The sequence below is a fragment of the Anneissia japonica genome, unplaced genomic scaffold (genome assembly GCF_011630105.1).
Source record: "Anneissia japonica isolate Jap-2015-1 unplaced genomic scaffold, ASM1163010v1 scaffold1489_len2284818_cov182, whole genome shotgun sequence".
In the NCBI taxonomy this organism is placed as follows: Eukaryota; Metazoa; Echinodermata; class Crinoidea; order Comatulida; family Comatulidae; genus Anneissia; species Anneissia japonica.
In genome coordinates, this window is record NW_022698455.1 from 193,012 (window position 1) to 218,238 (window position 25,227).

The 25,227-nt window shown below is 33.2% G+C and overlaps 1 protein-coding gene across 1 annotated transcript; it reads right to left on the reverse strand.

Moving 5' to 3' along the window:
• Positions 1-787: 787 nt before the first annotated feature.
• Positions 788-24,218, reverse strand: LOC117102539 (TBC1 domain family member 25-like). The gene is made up of 4 exons (XM_033242820.1): positions 24,061-24,218; positions 7,940-8,049; positions 7,374-7,525; positions 788-5,613 (listed from the first exon to the last, which is right to left on the reverse strand). The coding sequence occupies exons 1-4, from the start codon at positions 24,106-24,108 to the stop codon at positions 3,314-3,316; spliced, it is 2,610 nt and encodes an 869-aa protein (XP_033098711.1). The 5' UTR covers positions 24,109-24,218; the 3' UTR covers positions 788-3,313.
• Positions 24,219-25,227: the final 1,009 nt, after the last annotated feature.

Sequence of the window (25,227 nt, forward strand, 5' to 3'; positions counted from 1 at the left end):
AAAATAACAACAGATAGCTATTAAATTCTCATTTAAGAAATGACATGCATCATAGGTAGTTGCCAGTCTCCTAATGTTGATGATGCATTAACATAATGTAAATGTCAATTTCTTTATGCATGTAGTTTCATCAATTTATTCAGTGTATACAGCAAGTACATTATATGGTCATTTTGGATTCGATTGGATTTATGAAGTGTGTACAGCAAGGATAACCACGAAAGTCTGAAAAAGACTTTCCAGTGAGGTCGTTCTGGTAGTGATTGGGCAGTAGGCCTACACTGGGAGACAATCCCCTACTCTTTTCCAAAAAGTGTACTGCGTGGGTCATAATGCACGCAGGACCAACGGCTTTAACGTCTCATCCAAAAAATGGTACACTACCGTAACTCGCATTTCAGCCCTCCAGCTGAAACACAAGATGAGCGATGTGAACTGAACAGGGGACCAAGAGCCAACGGACACGCGACGTTCGGTGCCAGTAATGTTAACACGGTCAGTGTTGTGATACCGTCCTACTGTTTATCCATGACGGGTACAAGTTATCTTGTAGAAGAATGTTGTAATGCTTTAAGAAAAAACAAGGAGAAAAAAAAATTGTTTTGATGGGTTAGAATGTGGAATATTGTTGCTTGCTTGTCATAGGAGAAACACTGCGCTGACTAATAGGATTGGGACCTCTGTATTTGGTGAAACCTTAATATAATTATAGAAACAAATGTATATTAAACTGTAGTGTTTCTCCCTGCACTCCTTAAGCCTCAGAATGATATTCATTTATAAGGTATTGCAACATTGTACACTGGATTTAATGAAGTACTGTTTATGATAAAAAATGGAATAAACAAAGCAAATATATGGAATAAGCTACACGTTTAGTCTAATGCCCTGGCCCAGACTCTCACATTTTATTTGACCAAAACATGTGACATGCCAAAATATGGTCAGTAACCATAATAATGCAGTTGAACTTGCCTAAGTTGAATCCAAAATGCCATTGAAATATTGTTTGACTTAAATAAAATTTGACTGACAGATTGTTATTAATGGAAAACGTAACAATTTGGCATATAAAATTAGTTTGACTTAGAAATTATTCGAACTTAGGCAAGTTTAGCTGTAATATTGTTTTAAGGTTTGCATGGCGAAGTAATACTATATTTAATGCTTGTGATACATCACGCAGATAGTCCTGAAAAGAACAGTTGTTTGTTTAGAATGTCTCGACGTTTCTATTGAGTTACTTCAATCATCTTCATAACGATAATAATATAATGACGATGGCGATGAGAGAGATGATACTGATTAATGGTAGATTTAAGTGCAAAAAATCAATTTCCTTTGAATGATTGCAATTTTTTAAATGTATATATCTTGATGCAATTCTTACAATTTTTTTTTTTACTTTGTAATAATTGCTTATTATAAGGAAATAATTTCCTTTTGATAAAACATAGATTTTTATATCTCTAGTGCAATTCAATTTTTTTTTTTTACTTATTTGATGTAATTTAATTAATGTGTTTTTGTATGTTGTAATCCAAATGGATCATGAATTTCTAACATGTTATGATGGACAATAATATCTTCTCTTATCTTGATGACATCAAATCATGACCATAATATAGGCACATCATGACTATATATGGGCATACAACAGTTTTTTTGTCAAATAAAATTTTACTGTCTAGATAGAGCTTTAGGGTTGTGACCATTCAATTCACACACTAGTTTTTAGATCTAATAGTCTGGCGATTTAAAACTCAGTACCTAGATAAAGTACACTGAAAAATAACTAATACCTCAGCTATGAACAAAAATGTGGCAAAGACAAGCCAAACCAGTCACTCATCGCAATTCGTGTTTCAGAGATAATGGCCACAACATGCTGGAATGTCAACATTTTTGAAATCTATTTTATTGCACTATTAAAACTAACCTTATTTTCCTCAATTTTTAACAATTTGGTGATGTTTTCTGCCTGAGAAAAGCCCGTAATCATAAACTTTGAAGGTCTATGTTTGAATGCTTGTAACTTCATAAGGAAATGCCAAATTTAAATGATTCTTTTACCATTTTATAGCTCTCATTTTACTGTTTAATTTTTTTGCGACCAGTGACTGGTTTGGCTTGTCTATGCCACAAATAAATTATACTACCTAGGCTATGACAAAATTGAATGATACTACCTCGGCTATGGATACAAAATGATCCTACCTAAGCTTTGACAAAAAAAGCATGATACCACCCTGGCTATAAATACAAATTAATGATACTACAAAGCTATGGATACAAATAAATTATACTACTTAGGCTATGACAAAAGCAAAAGAATTATACAACCAGAGGAATATGTATAAAAAATAAAATGTAATACTACCTATACAAATGAATTACAATATCTGGCTAACAAATAAATTGAATTATGGAACAAATAACATTTAAAAGTCTCAATATGTCATATATCTGCAACTATAATTTATATTTTGTATCCTTGTTGGTTTTTTTACACATTTATTTTGCAAGAACCACACTGAAAGACTAAAATCAAAGAATAAAATATATTTAAATTGGTTTAAACAAATAAGAATATATAAATTTAGGCATTCATTTCCATTTGGTCAAATAATATAATGAAATACTGATATATTATATACATGTAATAATTAGCTCTTTTAATTCTAAATAATTTTAGCACATTCAATAATTAGTTTCTTATCACCAGTACAGTTTCTGTGATAAACAACTTGAAGGGGGAGGGGGAGGGGAGGGAAGAGGGAATGATCCATAGCTTGAATGTTAATATTTCGATTAGACATACACAAACTTCAGATTTCAGTCATGCACGATTTGTGACCTTGTCTTTGAAATCTTAGTATCGGTCTGGAAATGTCTTATTTTTTTAAAAACGAAATTACTTGTCCCTAATTACGGAATGACTGAATCGATTTAATGATAATATGACATAACCATTATTCCAGGCACAAACTGGACATCTTGTACACATGCAAAAGCTTTTTTTGTTTCAACTGTATTTTGGATGCAAGATAAATCACCATGTGTAAATCGCACATGGAAAAAACTAAAATACTGGTTTCATACTGGTAGAGTACAGTACATCAAAAACAGACAGCCTCTATATAATAGTATAGATATGTTGAAACAACATATGATTAGTGTTTTACACTTTCATAAATTCTTCTTTCCATGTTTGATAACAATTACACAGGTACTAATATTTATGGAGACAAAACAAATACTTTTTTGAGACATGACAGACACTGTACATGGTATTTGAAGTGAGGCAGCATGATCAAATTCTGGCTAGCATAACCTCACCATTACTGGTCTTCCTTAGCGACTCTTGCCCGTTTGTGACTCCTCTTTCGTGACCTTCCTCCCAATATCCAAAACTGATTTCCGCTTTCAAATAGTCAATGTATAAATCGCGTGCTTTGCACAGCATACGGTTGAGGTCGTGTTTGCGTACCATGCGGTCAAACAACATGGCCATATCATTGTAGTCCATTTTTAAAGCCATTATGTACTCTCGTTGTTCTAACAACAATGTCAGACATAAGAACATCATGAATGGGTTACCCATTCCAAAATCTTTAGGAGTTGGAAGTCCACGGTACGGCCTACGTACAGGACTCATGGGTGACGATTTATTGGACTTGCTGCCCTCCGTTGGTTGAGAATTCAATGGAAGATTAGTTGGTTTTGAAGTAATTGTAAGCTCAGCTATCTTTTTCTCTAAACTACTTAAAAGGAATGGCACTTTGGAATTGGATGGGTGTTTTGTTGGATGACCTTTTGATGATGTGGAGTTGCTTTTATGAAAAGAAGGTGATGAGGATGACGTTGGTACTTTGGATGAACTGTCATTCGATGAAGTTAATGGTATACCATCAGTTTTGGGTGAGGATAACTTGCGATGATCTTCTTGATTAGATGATGCTTGATTAGAGTCTGATGATGTCACTGAGTTTTCTCCATTTGATGTCACTGACATCTCTCCATTTGATGTCACTGACATCTCTTCACTTGATGTCACTGATATCTCGGGTACATCAGTAGTTGTCACCATATCAACTTCCAAATCATCATTGCTCAATTGGGCAGACAATCTTGATGTTTCTGGAATGTTTCCTTGTGTTTCCCAATTTGTAGTGGCATTGCAATTTATGTATAAATTGGACTTTTTTTCTGATGAGGTTGAGGAGCTGGAATCACCTGGTATTTTTGGAAGGGATCGTCTTGGAGATGATGAAGATGTCTTACCATCATTATCACATGGTTTTCCACTGTCTGAAATCTCCACATCTGACAGAATATTTTCTTGGTTTCTGTTTGTTTCTAAAATCTCTGTTTTTTCCTCTTCTTGGTTAATGTTAACATTGGTAGTTTCATCAGAAGTTTCAAAACCTGATGTCATTTGAAGTTTTTTAGGGTCACAATTGCCTTGGTTGTTGTCATCTTCTTTTTCAAAAACCTCTAAATCTAGAGTTGAGGCAAGGTCCTTCTGTGATATACGAAGCCCATCGTCATTTTCAACAGATGCTGTACGGACACTGCTTAAACTGCCACTCCTTCTCTTTGAGTTTGCACGTTCCCTGGCAAACTTGAATCGCATTTTATCCGTTGCGAATGGAGTTGGTGACATATTTGAGGGCGGACCTGATAATTCTATGCCCGTTTCTGGTGGATCATTTGGCGGAACGGCACTCCACATGACTTCCAGCATACGGAACACATCTTGGAATGCAAATTCACGTTTCAATTCTAAAAGCAACCAACGATAGCAAAAATACAAATCATCTGCATTTTCTTCACGTAAGTAGTTATAAAATTCAGGATCTGATACTTTAATTAGTTCTGTGAGATGCAGGAATTTCACAGACATTGTTTTTCCATCTATTAAGAAATTACCACGCAATCGTTTCATTAAGCCTACAAAGCATAGATAAGCTTGAGCCTCATCCTGCATGACGTACAAGATCGGCGACGCCAGATCGCTCATACCTTGACAGTATGAGATATCAGGATGAGACAATGCATACGTTGTTAGAATATTAAACAACTTTACTCCATTTGGATTCTCATCTGCCCCACTGGAATAAAAACTCTCCAATCGATCTGTACGAAGAACATCTTTACGTACCATGTTCATTACATTCTTAAAATCTTCCCGTGGATTATTAAGCAAGCGATCTTTCAGAGCGTGGTATTCCTTATCCTTGCGTTTTAAATATGCCCACCTTTCTTCACCAGACATACTTGGCGGGAAGATGTTAAGAAGATGCCTCCAGACTGTCTTGCGCAATGATGGCTCAACACCACCTTGGAAAACTCGCAACATAAGTCCTTCCTTATTGACAAGGCGTCCACCTTCATCCAAGTACGTAAGAAATTCCTTGTCATCTAATGGTTTTAGCGGCAGTTCGTACACCTTGCCATCATTATTTTCCCCTTGGAACATCTTTTGAACACGATTGAGTGTTCGGCCAACTGAATCCATGAAGTTTCCAACGAATGGCACTGACATTGAGCGTTCGTGGTGGTGCCTATGAGTGGTATCTTTCATACTTATAACATCCCAGTCATCGAGGCCTATATGAAGAAACATAACACAAATTACAGTTACATTAACAATAAATACAAAAACAAGTCTTTCTGTAATCAAAAAACCACTTTGAGACCAGGCTTTTCAATGTCTTTATCAAGATTGTTCTCTAATTAGAAAAATATGTATGGTAATAAAGGGCCTGCAGAAAAGGTGTCTTAAAATAAAAAATTGGAGGTGGTCTTCAATCAGAGGTAGACTTGTAATGTTGGATTTTTACATGTTACATTAATATAAGGGTAAATAATTCTTTTTTTTTCATGGGAGCTCTTCTGAACTATTTTGAAAATGTTGACATGGCTGATTTTTTAATTCAAAATTTTGTTTATTTTTTCCTACACTACATTATTAAATAAAACAGGCAATAACAGTAACTTGCCAGTATTATATACAGTAGCACTTAAAGATGTACTGCCTGCCTTAAAAATCCAATTTAAATTTTGAATAGCTCATTTAAAAGGATCAAATAGGTTAATTAGCTTCCAAGAAAAGCAAGTTTTCATTTACAGAGATTTTACTACAAAAAAATCCTTAAATTTATTACCAGCTAAACATTATTACCAGAGATTTTTTTTTGCTCATTAAAATGTCACTAGTATCTTTACTTAAATATACCATTAAATAATGGAATTGAATATATTTTAGCACATGACAGACAATACATCTACCAAACTTTATTTGACAAAAACATGCAACATTTGCCTAAATTATAGTCATGACATCACATAACTATATATAGGCACATCATGACTATATATGGGCAACAGTTTTTTGTCAAAGAAAATGTGATAATCTAGGCAGAGCTTAAGGCCAAGGCCACTATGAACTTCACATAATTAGCTTTATCATTGAAGCAAATCCCTATGGAACACATACAGCTCCTTCGAGAACAATCCATAATGTTAAAGCTTACCATCAGCATGCTGACATTTAAACTAAGCCATTAAGATCACAAATCAAATCATGAACAGGGGCAGATTGACCTTTTTTCAATAGGTCGCGGAATGACACACCCCTGGGGTACAGTATGATACCTTTTTTTAGACGGGAAAAATGATGATCGAGATATTTATCACTGATCCATGGATGTAAATATATGTCTGAAATGTCCAGAAGTTATATTGTTTAATATCTATTTCTATACCTCATAAAAATCAATCTGGTAATAACAATATTCCATTGGTCAATTCTACCCAGTAAGTGGTGTGGTAGTTTCTCAGGCTATGATTTGAACCATACCCCTCAAGTAAATATTTGTGTAATATTTCCCTGCACGTGCCAAATTTATGCGTATATGGGGAAAAAAGTACTATCCAAAATTGACTACCGCACACTTGCCTATGTGAAATGCCTTCAAACTGTGTAGTTTGCCATCACACATCAAAATGGCTAATGTAGATAGACGGTTTGCTGTTTAATATTTATGGGTATAGTAAAATAAGCATGATTTGTATTTTGGTGAAGCGGTGAATTATACTTCCCTACTTGGATAATTGGGAATTCCTCCCTCTGTTTTGCATCGGGGAGGTAGTTCCAATCATCCAACACCTCAGGAAGTATAATTCACTACTTCATGTCAAACCATGTTGTATTAGTATCTAATGTCACAGAGCTGAAATGCAAGTGCTCCCTCGGCCCCAATCACCACTTATTTTTTCAATCGGCCCCGATCACCACTGTTTAGTTACTGGACCAGTAATAATTTGGATCATTAACCACCTGCAACATTGTACCAGTTAGTTCTCACCTGGTCCTTCAAAGGGTCTTGCATCCACCTTCAACTTGAGAACTGGATCAGATGCAGAGAGAAAAGCGGCATCCAAATCCCAATCCGACAACAGCGACAGATACACCTCTACACCCTTCTCATCACGTGACAGGTAGCTAATTGTAAACTCACTGTTAACAAAAATAAAACAAAATTCTAATATGTAATAATGATGGTGGAGTAATAAGTACAGGGAGTGCATCTTCCACCTTAAATCTAGATCTTAGGTTTTAATTCGAGGCTGTTTGTGTTTTAATGGACCCTTTCGCAATAATAAAAATAGCGTAAACGTACGTAAACTTGTATTTTTGTGGGACAACATGAGTTTTTGTAGGACACGCACATATTCCTGACCCCATTCTGATTGGTCAGCTATATTTGATTGACAATCTGGAAAGTTTTGATTGTCTGTCATAAATAAGTACCGTATTAATTAATTTAATTATCCAGTTTTGCTGAGATTATACCAAAGCCTATGATCGTGCCCATAGTAGAGTATGTATTCTTGTTTTAATGAAGAAATAATGTTTAATAACAGTGCATACTTTTGCAGCTGGAATGCTTGGCTCAATAGGTTGTGTAACATGGGAAAGTTGGTAATCTCTGGATCCACACTAAACGTCTTGTACTCTGGCTGGTACAGGCCCGCACATTTCTAGAAGGAAAAAAGAAAACATGATCATAGTTATGCGGCAAACATTTTGGAAACATGAAGTGGTAGAGTCATGTGAAAGATTGCTTGCCTACCAATTCAGGGTGTTGGGTTCAAATCCTATAATAGCTAGGGGTTTTTCTCATGGTGAGAAACAACTCCCTGTCCAGTATATCTACATTTGTGACGAAAAAATTAGACATGCCTCATGACTATGTACAGTATGGGCATACATAGTCAAAAATGTATGGTTTACCTCTACCACCCAGCCGTCCCTGACAGCAACAACCATAATAAGAGTAAGTTAATAAAATACATACATCAATCACAAAAAATAATATGAAATTGAAATTGTTAGCAACAATAATAAAAATAGAATAATAATAAAATAAATATATTACAATCATAAACAATATAAAATTGTCCACAATTACAATATACAAGATTCCTGTATTGTCAATGTCAGTTCATTTTAAGACACTCAAATTATGTGAAATTGAATTGAACTACAGGTATGGCACCTTTACATATGTCAGTTTTCAAACCCACACTACAACTAACATGGGTGTTGTCTATTATACATTAATACAATATAATCATTCATAATGCAAATATGATTGTGAAAAATTGCTACTTAATATTTTTGATCAGCTTCTGTAGTATTTACTTTTGGTTTATAACTCCCAATATTGATTACCAATTGATCCCTTGTGTGTTCTGCTTGCAGTAACACATTTCCTCTACTTAAATTTTATACTTGGTTTGATTACAACAACATTATAGTGTTAACATTATTTTATACTCAATATAAAATTTAAATTCACTATCTGGTAGGGTATGGTAGCTGGGTACAGTAGGAGAATAAACCATAACTCGCAGTATCATTGTGCTGAATTGCGTATGGATGTGGTCTGTGACTACCTAGCCACAGTAACGAGCAGCCTATTACTATAATACTATTAAGTACATGTTCACATCAATCCACGACAGGGGCTAAAAAGAACAATAAACATCGGGGTAACCCCCTACTCTTCTGAAAGGTGCAATGGTTCTTTAAAGTGCATACATTATTATGTGCTTGTTTTTATTTATTTATCTATTTTTATTTACTTTATTTAATTATTACATTTTTTTTCCTTTTTTTTCCCTTTTAGTTATTAGATTTTAAACTTTAGAATTACATTATTTTTCATTACTATTGTCTCTTTTTTTATGAATTTTATCTTTACTTGTAACTTTTGTTCTATTGTATGGTCGAACCTCTCCTGCATGAGAGTGTTCCTCTGCTATGAAAGAGAGAGCCAATAAATTATTCATTTATTCATACAAGCCAGATGGGTACGCTGGACCTCCATTTTAAGTCTGAGAACACTAGGTTACTAACCGAACCCTGGATGAGAGGTGGCTCAAACCACCACCGATATTAAGGCTATAGTTAGGGGTGTCTCTGCGTTACTGTTTGGCCACTCACTTGAATTCAAAGTAACTGTAATGTTTGTTTTAGGTATTCTGAAGTATAGCTCATTTAAAATCACAATAGAAATAATAGCACCAACATAACAACAACATTAAAATAATATTACAATATTTTAATACTGATATATAAAAATATCAAATACTATAACTAAAATAAAGCTCTCACTTTCCAAACATAAAAGTATTTCCCTGTTTGAACTCTGCATATATTATTCTCCTGATGACAAATGAACTCAATCAAGACACTCTCAACAAACGACAGTTCTTTTCACAATTATCTACTGTTTAATACGTGGTGTAATGCAAGCATTTAACATATTATTAATTCGCTATGCAAACCTTCTATCTTTCTTTATTAATATTTAAACAGGAATTCCCGCTCAGCATGGCTGATTTTCAGGAGAGTACTCTCACATAAAAACTTACAAAATTCACAGCATATATTTAAATAATATTATTATAAACCTCTCAAAATAGAAAAATGGTGAAGTGGGGAATGTAAGTACGCTGATTTACAAATCTACTGTGTACTGTTTTAAAACAAAATCCTACTTTTTCAATTAATATAATTCTGCAATATTTACACCACCTACATACATTGACGTTAATGGTAGAGTTGATTGAAATTCTAGTAGACTAAGTAAATTATGTACGTTGTAATTATATTATTTGAAGCCTGTACACTGTTTATTTACGGAAGATGATCTACATGCCTATTGAGTATACTCTAGATTAATGCTAAAAGAATCTAAAGGTACATTCTCACCTGTATCTGAATTTTTAGATTGGAAACTCTACCAAACGGATCAGAAAATCGAATCAGTTTGTTAGAATAGGGACGCTGGTGTTCAGCGGTTCAAAATTTTGGTTTGGATCCGATGTGAATGCAGCGTAACACTAACGGATAAGACAGGACATTTTTATACCTTGTTTTGCTTATTGCCAGATTGCCAGAGGGTGGGAAAAAAAATTAAAATAAAATTTTGTTTTCTTACTTAGCAAGTGGTTTTGCCATAAACATCAAGATAGAGGAGAAAATAAATATAAAATTTTATAGTTGAATGTAAAGAGTATAGTAATGAGATGGTTAAATTCTTTAAATTTATATAATAAAATATTCATATCTTATTTTTGGAGATTTCAATGCATTGGCAGACTTTATAAAAATAAAGAAAAAGTTTTATTTGTTTTTAAATTTAATGTTTTTTAGTGAAGGCAGGTACACTAAATGTCAAAAAATAAGATTTTATTTTTATTCGAAATCATCATTATTGGTGGGGCGGCAGGTTCACTGAACAAGCTATAAAAAAGTCTTGCCTACTACATTATGTAGTACTATGGTACTGTACTCTTTTGTCTTTTTTTAGGTGAATTCTACATCAATAGTCAAAATATATGTTTAATTTTATTCTTAATTAGCAGTACATGTATTCATTTTACATTTATGTCTAGGACTTGGCTCCTCCCACCCAAGTTGTAACAAATATGATAATATTCAGTGTAGTCTATATTTGCTTGCATATAGATTACATGCAAATTAGTAAATTCCTATTAGTTATTGTTGATTTTCTTGCTCTACTTTTCATAGTACAAAGAGAAGCTACCTTATACCATTAGGTATTTGTAGGATACCACAGTATTTAACTCTTTACTTTAATTATTTCTTATCTATCTATTCTTACATTTCATTTTTGCCATATTAATCTGTCTTATTAATATTCCATTTCTCTCTTTATATCAGAATTCATATCCATAGAAATTGTCTCTTATACACATCTTGGACTGTATAGTGGTAATCCTATTTACACATCGGTTGGTTTTGTTTTTTTGTTTTTTTCTATTTTATTATCGACTCAACTCTTTCTGATGGTATTATTCAATCATTTTTAATATTGGCAAGAAATTATCAAAATTGTTGTCAAAACAATTCATGTTTGTAATGAATAATTAAGAGCTGGAACAGAAATTCTCACATTTTATTGATTTATATCCATTACAGCACAATACGTTCATGCAAATTATGACTTAACAACTATAAAGTAGTATATGAATAATGCATTATAGTCTATTTTAATGTATTTAAAATAAAATTTTCCATATACCATTTAATATGCACATCCTAATTGAAGGGATAACTGTGCTTTATGCAAAATTCAAATAATTAACATTGACTAAATTACTGTAGTTCTCTGTAATCATGTAAGATGATTAAGTATGAAATACATAAATAGATGATTGAGACACCATAAAATTACACACCACTTCCATTTATCATAAATTTGGTCAACTTCTAAAAATCATATTTATGTAAAGTGACCCAGCTTGATCTAGAAGGTTTTCAGATATTCTGGAACCCTCATGAACTATTGTGACGCTTTATAATCTAAGACTCTTTACGAGGAACGGAAAGTGGAGAAACTTTTATAGTCCAAGAAAACAATTGTGTGCAGTTACAGGATTTGAACCCAGGAAACTGTTCTAAAATTAACTAAATATTTTCAAATACATAAACTAATAATTAATTATAAATAATTCAGCAAAACATCAGAAGAGAAAATACAAATTTTGTACAATGCCAGGGACATGTTCACTTGTTTAACCTCAGAATTTTTTCACCAATTTATTAGAAATGACCTTAAATAATAATGACTGACTAGAAATATTGGTAAATGTGCTACATAGGAAATGGGCGTGGCAACAAGTATGTTAAAAACTTTAATTAAATATATTCTAAAAACGATATTGTTTGCCCGATGTACTGTAGAGTAAATGAAAAAAGCAGGGCCTTACATTTTTCTATGCTAAAGACATATCAGTTTCTTACAATACTGCAATATATATCAAACTACATTGTTAACCATGAAAAACATCAATATCAATATAAATCAAAACTGAAATATATCCCCATAAAACCTGCATACTTACAAGTCCCTGGCTAGGATCTCACTTTTAGTCTAACCACTCCACACGTCACATCAACATGGTGCAATATTCTCATCTCCTTGCATTCTCGGTCATTATCAAAAAAGTGTACAAACACATAGTACCACATTAATATTTCTTACCTAGAACGTACCCATATGTTACCAGTAGCCTGATACTCCTGAATGTTGCGCACTTTTGTCTGGCAGACGACCAGCTTAACTATTGTCTCACACAAATTAAAGGTTTTCACCTAAATGATGATTTGCTAGCCTTCCCTTTCCAGCTTTCTTAAATGGATTTCTTTTCGATGAGTCATTGTCCATTGAGATTTTTCGTTGCACGGTTGAATTCCTAGCAGCAGTAAAGGTGTTTCGTGCATACAGTATACCTCGTTACCAGACTGCATATATCATTACCTTTATCATCAGCTTCGCCTATAAATCTCTCTCGAGCAATTTGATCATCTTCAAATTGCCAAGTTAATAATACACTATTTATTCATGTATACAGTTTAGATAATAAGTAAAGTGTACGCAACATCTTATACTGTAAATGATTTATAATTAAAATTTATTATAAACTGCCATTTTGAATGTTAGATGTGTACAACTTGATTGGCTGGACTATCCTATATGATTGTAACGAAAACAATAAAGTAATTCTTTTAAACATAAAATTATATTTAATTTAATTAATAATTGTTTAAAATTTTGAATCTCAATTTTTATATTTTTGGCTACAGAAACGGAATTTGTTGAAATATACTGTATTATTTTCTTCGGAATCTGAATCTTAATCTCATTTTTTTTTAAATTGTAATTTTTTTTTTAATTCACTGTTTACAGGTCCTTGGCTGCCAACTCCTCTACTGGCATCTGTCCTCCACTCTTCCCTTCATTTTCCATATAAGGCCTCTTATCCTTTAAACCGTCTATCATCCCTAAACTCTTTCTTCCTCTTGGTCTTTTCCCTTCCATTCGTCCCTCTATGACTTCTTTCAACAAACTCTCTCCCCTTAAAACATGACCAATCCAATTCATCTTTCTTAACTCACTTTAATGCTCTCTTTTCTTCTATATTGTTCAGTACCTCTTCATTTGTCTTTCTTTCAGTTCAACAAACCTTTTTGCATTCGTCTCCACACCCACATCTCGAAAGCTTCCAACCATCTAACATCCTCCTTTAGTACAGTAGTGTCCACGTCTCTGCTCCACACAAAGCCACGCTCCACACTACTGTTTTTATAATTTACTTTTTAATATTTACGTTCAGCCATCTATGTATGTGCTATCCCTATACACTTGTCAAAATAATTTTCCCTGTCAATTGAACATGCACTATATGCAGTAATAAGCACAAGTAGTTGGACTCCTAGACCCGCTTTCTACACCTGGGTGGAGAGACTGTAAGTGCCTTGCCCAAGGACACTCGTAAAAAGCCAAATTCACAGATAAGGTTCAATTTAAACCTCCAACAACCATATATTAAGACTAATAACCGGAATCTCATGCTTCGCTAAACGCTGCACTTAGTCTAAATTCTAACTATAACTAAATAATATTTATTAAATTAATAATTTGCTAAATAATGATAATTAATTATAACCTTTCAGAACACCATGTGGCATGCTACAAATCTCAATTGATGGTATTTGGTTCTGAGAATAAACGTTGGATTGTCATGTCCCAACATTTTGATTAGTATACGCAACCGTCTTCAGGGGAAGAATGATCTACAAGGATGGGCTTATAAAGCTGATGAAGGGAAAATGTAAAATTTTTAATTGCTCGTACATGGACTAAAGAAACCAAAATATAATTACAAAAGTGTATTCCAAAAAATTAACTAACTGCAAAACCATGATCCGTAAAACATTTTACCGAAGAAATAATATTTTGACACTAGATTCATTGGCAATTTCTAGATTAATAATAATAATAATAATAATAATAATAATAATAATAATAATAATAATAATAATAATAAAAATAATAGCCTGAACAAAACAATTTGGTCTCTTTTCTCTTTACTTTACACTACACAAATACTTAACTTAAGCATACTGTACCATCCAACTACAAATTGATAAAAACCGTCAAAAGGCGAAGGTCATAAGTAAACAGTCAGATAAAAAAATGATAATAAAATATAAATAGTTCATAGTGAACACATTGAGATGCAATGCTTGGTGAGATTAATCATACTTCGAACCTAAATTAGCTTCCTATCACTTTAGGTTTGATGCACAGCTAGAATATGGATCTGTCAACATAATCAAATGAATTTTTAAAATAAATATTAGATGCAGTACTGTATTATATCAACGATTACCTGGGATTATTTTTCTGAAAGACTACAGAATTAATTCATTCTGGGTCTGATGTACTGCTGGAATATGGATCAGTCGACATAATCAAATGAATTATTTAAATAAAAAAGAGATGCAATACTGTATTATATTAATCTGAGATTATTTTTCTGAAAGAATACATAATTAATTTGCATATTCTCATTAATAGAATATCATACCACAGAGGTTATGTCTAATTATTTATTGTTGCATTCAACACAGTTGAGTATAATGATCATCCAACCATTAAAAATTTATCATGCAATGATATACAATACCGGTACATGTAATTATTTATTAATGTTATTCTAATTGACTATAATTATTTCCATAGTCAGCCAGTGGCAGCTCCAGGATATATTTTCTGGTGGGCTGAGCTGTCCAACAGGGAGGACTGGAGCTCGTAGGCTCGAGCTGGGGGTGGGGTTTGAGAGGGGGGGTTTACCCCTCCCAAATGAGATTTTTTTAAGAATAGGAACATCTGGATGGCCAGAAATGACACTCTCAGACTGTGACAGACATGTGATATTTTTATATCTTTTTTTGTCCGACTGCCCTGAACGAGCTCTGCCCGATAGGGGGGTCTTGGCCTGTCTGGTGGGGTGAACTTAAGCCCCTCCACTGGCTCCGCCACTGTAGTCAGCTGATAGTTAGCTGATTCTATTAACAAATAGTACTAACTGTACAACTGTACTTTATTGTATTCATTCAGGCCCTTAAAGGAACTCTCAAAATCAAGGGTTCTCCACTGGAGTGTGTGTTATGGGCCACGAGAACAAGCCAAAAATAATATTTTCCGTTAGGCTTGGGCCTAAATAATAATTTTGCATTCTGTTTTGCTGACTAGGCCTATATAATTCCATTTCATTTCATTTTATTTTATACAACGCAAAAACACATAAAATTCTTCTGAAAAGTAAATAAATAACAAGGATAATGTAATATAATTATGTAATAACAGCAAATTGATAATTTTAAAAAATTACAGTAAATAAATACAGTTGAACTTGCCTAAGTCAAATCCAAAATGCCAGTGAAAAATTGACTTACAGATTGTTAATAATTAATTTAAAAAAACACAAGTTTGGCATGAAAATAAGTTCGACTTAGGCAAATTTAAATTTAGCATAATAAATTGTGATTTAATCAATTAAATCGCAAGAACTAATCAATTAAATCGCAAGAACTATCGTAGCAAACAGCAAAGAAATACTGTATTCTAATAACTCATTGTGTGATATACTGTATAACACTTTTTCATTACTAAAGACAATGGAGCTTTCTTAGGTCAATATGCCCTGTAAGAGTGTCTAGTGGCTGACTATTTGCAACAAAATTCTAATCAAGGAAGAGGGACACCCTCCCAAACCCTCTCTCCAGCAGCGCTCAGATGGTGCTATGCTCTATAGTACACCTCTCGTCTGGCCCCTCAGATTTATTTAATGAACAATTTTGGCCCCTGTTATGATATAGTTGAGAACCCCGGCACTAAATCATAACATAATCTGCATGTCACTGATAATGTTGAGAATGGCAGAATAAAGAGGTGTTCACATTGATGGTTCACAAGGAATAATGGTAGCAGATATAAACAAGTGAAAATATAATTTTGTTACACATCTGCATGGAAGAAGAAGTTGGAACATTTTAATTTTAACAGTGAAAAGAAAGCAAGGTGAAACCAAAAAGCTATATATATGATTAGGAGTTCACTAAGTGGACAATGCTAATTGGGTCACTGTTCGGGGACGTGTGCGAAGTAGACCTGCCTTTGTGAGATATCCTGACTCAAGGAGATGCTGAGTAACAAGTAGCTCAAGTAGAGGCTTCTCAGAGTGTCCAAAGAAAGGAACACCTGGAGAGCTACTATACACGGCAACAAATTTGAAGGGCATGGTACGCAAGGCGAGACTTTTTTAATACCTTGTTTAGCGAATCCGCCACCAACCAATAATAATGAATCTTAAATAAAAATTAAATTATATTTTGGCCAATTAGCAAACCCATTGCCACAAAAGAATGGGAACTTCAGAAAAAGTTTTTTTAAACTTTTATCACATGCCCGCTGCCTTGAAATCTCCAAAAATAACATACATATAAATTTAAAGCATTTAACCCTCACATTACCACACTGTTTACACTCACCAATAACATTTTATGTAATAATCCATCTGGATGCTTTTGGCAAAGCTATTTGCTCAATGAGAAAACAAATTTTTATTTTACATTTTTTTCCGGCCTGACGATTTAAAAAACAAAACATGAAGAATAGTATAGAAGTAGTCAATTTGAGCATAAAGGTATAAAATCAATTAAATCTAACTTTATATACAGTACCTTCATGTTTTAAGTGAATATTCAAAATGACAGGTTATCAATTAAAAATAAAAGAAAAAATGAAGTGGTAACTTGAAGTTGGATGGCTGCCCTTGAATTTACTAGATTTGTTTACTTGCTGTCAATAATCACAAACTGACGTAGGTTATTTTTAGCAAACATATGAATAATATTTAACTTGTGCCAAAAAACCAAAAAGGAAAACCTCTCAAAAACATCCATGCTTCCCAATGGCTTAATTATTTGTCAGTCAAGACCATTTAATTTGGCGCCAAGAGGCTGGGGCAGACAGAGCAAACACCTCGGGGCCCTGGCTTGACAGGGGCAAGGGCTCCTAAACAAACAAAAAATTAAGTAAGTAAAAATTATCAAATGTAGCTCATCATGATCACCTCGCCAGATTTTGATGGCTCACAGGGCAGCTGATCACCAGAATTTACATCGGAGAGGGGAGGGGATGCTGTCAAGAAGATAATTAATTAATTAATTATATAGCAAGTGAGCAATGTAATTTCCAAATTATTGGACAATAAAATTAATCTGTATCTGTATCTGTAGTTTGATGGTTAAAAAAGGCTCATAATGATCAGCTTACCAGTGCATGATACTTCATAATCATAGGACTTCAAATTCATGTCAAGCCACATATCATTAAAATAGAAAACAGCAAATACCTAAATGAGGTTGGATCTTGCATCTATTTATTTACTAACAATCACTAGCTAACTCTTAATCAAGAAAGAAAATGATAAGAAAATTTAAACAATAATATTTGGTCTAACATATTACACAATATCTCTGCATAATAAATATTTAGCTGACAATGTTATTCTTGAGTAAAGTACAGTACATTAAAAAAGTAAACGGCTGAGTATTAAGTTCAAAGCCAGAGTATGAAATTTTTAATTCATCAATCAATCAACAAACAAATGTGAAGTGCCAATATCCACACCAGAAACAGTGTTCAGTGGCGCTACCATGTAAGCATTACTCAAAGCACACGTAATGAGATTACATTACTGATGAATTAAAAGTTTATATAATTACCGGTATATTTACATCTCTTATCAGCAAAAGTAGATTTAAATAATAAACGGTAAAATATGACCATTAAAGCATTGGGATAGAAATTTAGTTCTGCATTCTCATTTTTCACACTCCCCCCCCCCCAAGAAACCAGTGTACGCCCCTGCTTACAGTATGTGTGCAAAAAAAAAGTACTTAAAAGTCTTGCTTTAACAAGGACTTCTTGATTAGCGAGTCGAGTGGTCGAGCGGTAAGGCACGGGCACCTCAAACTACAGAATGGTGTCCATATACAATTCAGCACAATGATGCTATGGTTTATCCTCCTACTGTATCTTTATTAGCTCCCCACCAGAGTTGGACGATTAAAAATCACATGACCCATGTTTAACAATTATGTCATTAGCTTGACGGTTTACAAGGCCCATACTCTCAATCATTGAAGTGAAATGGTTGCATACTACTGGGCCCGTAATATTAACTTACTATAGTTTAGACTACAGAGAATATAAGATGGCATGACTTCCAATAAACTTTCTTAGTCACAACATGTATTTCCTAAGGATGTGCTTTGATTATTGAATTTCCAAATTGTTCACACCTTTTCCTTTCTACTTACTTTGACTTAGCAACACATACACATGAACAAACATCAACATTAAAATTCTTATGGATAATAACTGTACTACTGTACTGTAAAGCTCATTCTATATATTTATTTGTAATAATATCTTTGATTGGAATTGAGATACAAGTTAAAGTGTTTAAGGGTGGAACTGGTCAACCCAATTTTTCCAACCTTTTTTTCGTAACTATGAAAAACCAAATAAATACCTGTCTCACTTAATCACAAATAGATAAAAACATACATTAACAAAAAAAAAGTGGAGGCAATGATAATGCCAGTTTAAAACAGTAACATTTAGAAGTGGTGAGTGGTAGTGGTATGCCCAAAGACATCAATATAGAATAATACAAATTAACAACCAACATTTTGCCTTAGATTGAGATGATAGAATACAGGGCATGTCAAAAGTTCAAATAACCCAGATGTACTGGATACAGTAGATGTTTTATTACTGGGAAGCTTTTTATATTTAATTCTGCATATCAATAGATAATTTATAAGGATAATACTAAAGCATGATATAGTTATGCTTTTTAAATCAACTATAATCACTAATTTCTTCTTTTCTCCAAAGCCATTTTAGCTGTCAATTTTACCAGTAAAAATAATTGACCAACCAGTAAAAATTGTGTGTAGAATTAAACCACAGCCTTGCAGGTGTCAACTTTCCTATGCATGATACATGACTTTATCAGAAAATATAAGACTGGATCAAATTTGTGTGGCGGTTTAACTTGAACAATCCAGGGGGAGTAAGTTTTTATAATCCAAAATAGTGATTTTAGACCACATTGGATGTTATCTGATAGGCAAATTATAGTTAGTAGAACAATCGAAAAAAAAAAAAAAAAATTTTAAATTTTGTAGGCCTAGGTATGCAGTACTTTCATTTTACAGCAGCTTGGAACGATATCGGGGGTGGGGGAGCTGGCATGGCCTACTGTAAGACAACAATATATTAAACCACCTTAGAAGGTGTCAACATTCCTATGTAGAATAATAGTGAAGTTATATGACTAAATTTTATACTACAATATTTCAATTTGAAAACATATTTAGACTGTTTATACTCTGTTATGCTGCGGCAGCGGAAATGAAGGCCCATAGGCCTAATTAATACATCAACAGTACACTTTTATCACTATAGATTGTTTTTAACTTTCACAGGGACGTATCCAAGGAGTTTTAATACAAATTCTTTCCTTGAATCACTCAGACTCTTTAATAGTGATCAACAAAACTAAAAAAGTGAATACAAGAGTTCCTATTGCATTATATGCATAGGAACTAAAAGCACTTATTAGGCCTAAGTAGCCTAGGCTGACCTTCTTTCAATAAATGAACATTATTCCAGTCCAGGCCTAGGATATGATTATGTACTATTTTTTGAAGCCATTGAACTCCACTTAAAAGAGGCAATACCTCATGTTGCGTGCACTTAGCTGGCATTATATGAATGAATTTACCAGTAAAAATTGTTTAATTGGGAGAACACTGAAACAATCTCAAATGTTTTAAGAATCAAACCGATGACCTCCAGATAAGCAGCCATGTCTTAACCACTATACTTCAATTGTCGTACCAATTGACCAACTACTGAATGAATGTTTAAATATGAATACACTTATATTTCTAATAATATAATGATGTTAATAATTGAATACTAGAATATAATCATTTTACATTTGAAATCATCATTATGACTACTACAATAATCATTTTCATAATTAAAGTTATTTTTCCATTCATGGTATTCAATAAAGTAAATCATCACATTCAAATCACTATGCTAATTTATCTTTCTAATTACCTTTTCTAAATGCTTTATATATTGTGCCAAATAATTTGAAATTAATTAATTACAAGAATAATCAATTATAATTATTTCTGGATGTCTCTGTTAACTACAATATGCTTGCATTATATAGTCATTGAGGATATTATTTATGGAAACAAGAGATAAACTTGAAATTATCGGTATTAAGCAACAGGAAATGTTGATGAAGACTGGAATAAACGATAGTATACCGTAAGCAGTTATAGAAGGTTGTACTGAGCTGAACTACTGATCTGTATCTCCTCTCAGAAAACAAACAAAAACACATGCTTATTTCACAGTAATTACTCATTGCTCAGGTGATATGAGTTGGCCTACACTGCCTACAATACAACTGTAATTTATATTCCAAGTTATTACACTGTAAATCAATTAGTATCAGAATCTCTGAAATAACACAAAAAACTGTTTAGACGTCATCTCGATATCAGGAGAGCTCATTTTCCTTCACATTCGTCTTCACATTAATGCTTGCATTATATTTAGTCATTGAGGTATATATTATTTATGGAAACAAGAGATAAACTTGAAATTATCGGTATTAAGCAACAGGAAATGTTGATGAAGACTGGAATAAATGATAGTATACCGTAAGCAGTTATAGAAGGTTGTACTGAGCTGAACTACTGATCTGTATCTCCTCTCAGAAAACAAACAAAAACACATGTTTATTTCACAGTAATTACTCATTGCTTAGGTGATATGAGTTGGCCTACACTGCCTACACTGCCTACAACTGTAATTTATATTCCAAGTTATTACACTGTAATTAATTAGTATCCGAATCTCTGAAATGATACAAAAATTGTTTAGACGTTATGGTGATATCAGGAGAGCTCATTTTCCTTCCCATTCGTGTTCGCAGTTTATTTAATGCCATTTTTGGCTGCCGTTTTACTTCATTACATTAACAGCTTGTTATTTTGATTTGATCAATATCATTTGTGGACTGAATAATTTCAGACGATTTTATAGTACTTGGAAGGCTCTCTACAAATATCCTTACTATTACAAGGGGGGGGGGGTAAAAGTTAAATTGTAAATGCTGACCATTTGTTAAAGATGGAATTTCAATAAATTGTGCCAATCCAATTGGACTCTGTATCAAACAATGTACTGTTACATAACAATTTGGCTTTCAGAGCATGATGGGATAGAATTTCGAACATGCATGGTTTTAAAAACTGCAAGTACAGGTATATAAATAGATAACGGTCAAATTATAATATGTGAAAAGAGTTTTTTATACGTGTAAATAAGGTGGTCCACTTTTTTAAAGCAATTAAAAAAATTATTTATGAATATATATACAGTAGAGCACATATCTAAACAGTTCAAGGTGCCTTTTATCTCGCCATTGGATACAGAAGTATTCTTGTACAATTGTGCAGCCTCATACATTACTTTTGGAGTATTATCCAAATTATCAAATTTAGCACTATGATACATTTACTGGATACAACATTTTTCATCATTAGAGGTCAGTAGTGGCTCCCATCATGACAGCAATTGATATTTTGTCGCATGTTATACCAATGTGTTTACGATTTCAAAAATTGTACATTACACATCACCAGCCAACCTCATTTTTTCGATAGCTTCATCCTTGACAACCAATTTTTTAGATGAATCATTCACATTCCACCGGTTACTCCAATTCCTGGATGACTAGCAAGGCAAAAATGTCTTGCCCCATAGACATAGCAATGCAACCCGTCTTGGTCTCAAGCACACAAACCTCAAAACATAGAGTTTGAAACCTTACGTCCATTCCACGAGGCTTCCACCATTAGGCATCATTTTTACATTGTCATTTCGACACTGACGTGAAAGTCTATATTTTACTGATAAACTTCATTCATGTCATGTCATGTCATTTCGATTGGATAATTATATAAACTTATATCTATTCTGGACCAGGTATAACAACTGTCAATATAAAACAGGCTCTAAATAATGATTGTAGCCTACATTAAATGTTTGTATGGCATTAAATAGTATAGTATAATGATGAGTCCAAATAAAATTATCTTTTAAAACCATTCTGTTTTGTCCATCTAATTTTAACAAAACTTCTGTTATCATTACTTTCATTATGGTGCTTGGCACTGCCACAATATACAATTAAAATACAAGGACACAGGAAAAGGTACCGTACCTGTTCTTTTCAAGTAAAATATATTTTAATCATCAAAATGCATTAAACAGCCTCGAAAAAGGAACTATAGGGGGAAAAAACAGGAACAGATTGATTTGTAGGAAACTAGAAGGGGATTAAAATTTAAAGGAAAAAGTGGACGGTGGCAAATTTAATGGTACGATATAAGGAAATATATAATTACTAGGCCTTAGACTTATTAATAACTGGCGGCGGCTGTGGCTATATTTTCACAGGTCTTAACAAATTCTTAAACTGTACCTGTATATTGTACGTATGGTTTGGATTTTATCATCATAAATCAGAATTAGGAATAAGACTGAGTGCAACCATAGCCACTGCCTAATATCACATTGTCTTGCATCCAAAAACAATGAAATTCCATTAGGACTTCCACTGTACTGAGCCTGTTATTACGTTATACCTGTAATTTTGAGCAACCTATATTTTACACTCAGGACAAATACAGGAAATCAGCCTCAAAGCTTATCTTATTTCTTGTTGGTTGCACAACACTGAGCGGAATGTCAACATGTCTATTGATTTGTAAAAAAGGCATTCGTACACAACTTATCAAGTTCAATTTCAAATACATTTGTTAGTCTGCACAAAAATTTGTGGGCTTACTATATATCATACGATTACACAGTGGAAATTGAAATAAAATATTGATTGTGTTGTAAATTTTTAACCTGTCAAAATACCTGCGCCTAAGACAACTGAAAAGCGGAGTTTCCTTCTTTCGTTCTGCCGGGTAAAATCAATTACTTTAGACGACGTTTGTAGACTAACCTAGTCGTACCAACGTCCGCAGTACTATTCAGCGTTTTTACTATATTTCTAGGTTTCCTATTTCTACGTTTAATCGGCTCATGTCTCAGCCACAATATTTTGAGGCCAATATTATTTACGAACCCATTTACTAGCCTATTTCAACGTGCTAATTATTACATTTAGGCGACACTTGTTGTAGACTGGCATACTGTTTTCGGAAATAAATACCATTTTATACACATGCGCAGATCGATTCGCCAGCAGCGATTCATCGCCAGCAGCAGCGAGTCGCCAGCAGCGAGATGTCACTGCAGCAAAACACTATTGTACACGGTACCAACGCTGTTCTAATATAGACAATGGGTTGTGTATCATATTATTTGTTATATTTTTATTATTCATTATTTTCACTTGACTCGCATAAATAATTTTGTTCGAAGAACATTTATAACTGAACCTAAAACAGAACAATATTATTACAATTAAATTGATTAATATACTTACAATAACTTGTATCCGAATAGCATCTCGTTTTTGGACATCCTGTGCCATTTTATGGCGTTTTACAAACAATTTTCGACCATTAAATACCTAGGCTATACTCTAGCCAACCTGCCTGTCATAGCGACGTTATCGAACGACAGGACAGGGCAATGACTTCTTGACAGCTGGTGGAATTGTACTAAGTTTAGCGCCCTCAACTATTGAAAGTACAAACAACTGACTACCTTCACAGGTGGATGAGGTACCAGTAGACGGGCTTGAGAAATAGGAAATTAAAACGACTGTTTATGATTTATTCATGATTTACTTACTTCCTACTTCTTTTTAAGTATCCAGCAATATTTATTTCACAAAACAGTATTACTGATTATATACAGAAGTTGAAATGAAATAAATTATTGTGAAAAAGGTATCCCACTTTAAGCAAGCTTTTATTGTGGAGTCCTGAAAATAAGAGTGTGTTTAAATAATACATCAAGATTCAATATGAACAATAATTTTAAGAGAAAGAAAATGAAAATAAAATAAATAAATAAATAATGAATAAAAACAACAAAATAAGAACCTGTAATTCACGTAGTGCAAGAAACTAGTTACAAATGTAATTTATATTTAAAGTATTCATATTAGGTAAGTAAGTACTAAGTAAGTAAGTAAGTAAGTACAGTAACTAAATAAATAATCATTCCAAACTTTAGCTTCTTGAAAAGAAATATCACTTTGACCACTCACAGTATTTATAGAATCATAAACAAAGTTCTATTTCTAGTGTTGTAGTTGTGGACTGAACTAAGTTCTTGAAGTATGATTTAAAGATCGGAGGCAATTGATTAGACTTAAATTGAATCATAAAGATGTCAACATTTTTTTGTACGCTATAGGCCAATATCAAAAATATTTAGCGAGTTAAAAGAAACAAATGGCCTAATGGAGCAGAAGGATGAAGGTAATGAACATTGTATACAGACCTAAGTGCCTTCTTCAGTAGAAAAGATGATAGTAGTAACTTTGATACAGTAATAATTTTGTCATTATTATACACTTTTAACGCCTTTCCCTCAGGTATTCTGCGTACTACTATCGTCATAGAAATGAATGTATCACCCTAAATCAGCAAGACAGTATGAGTTCCTCCTTATAATTTTTCAATTGAAAGCTAAACTTGTA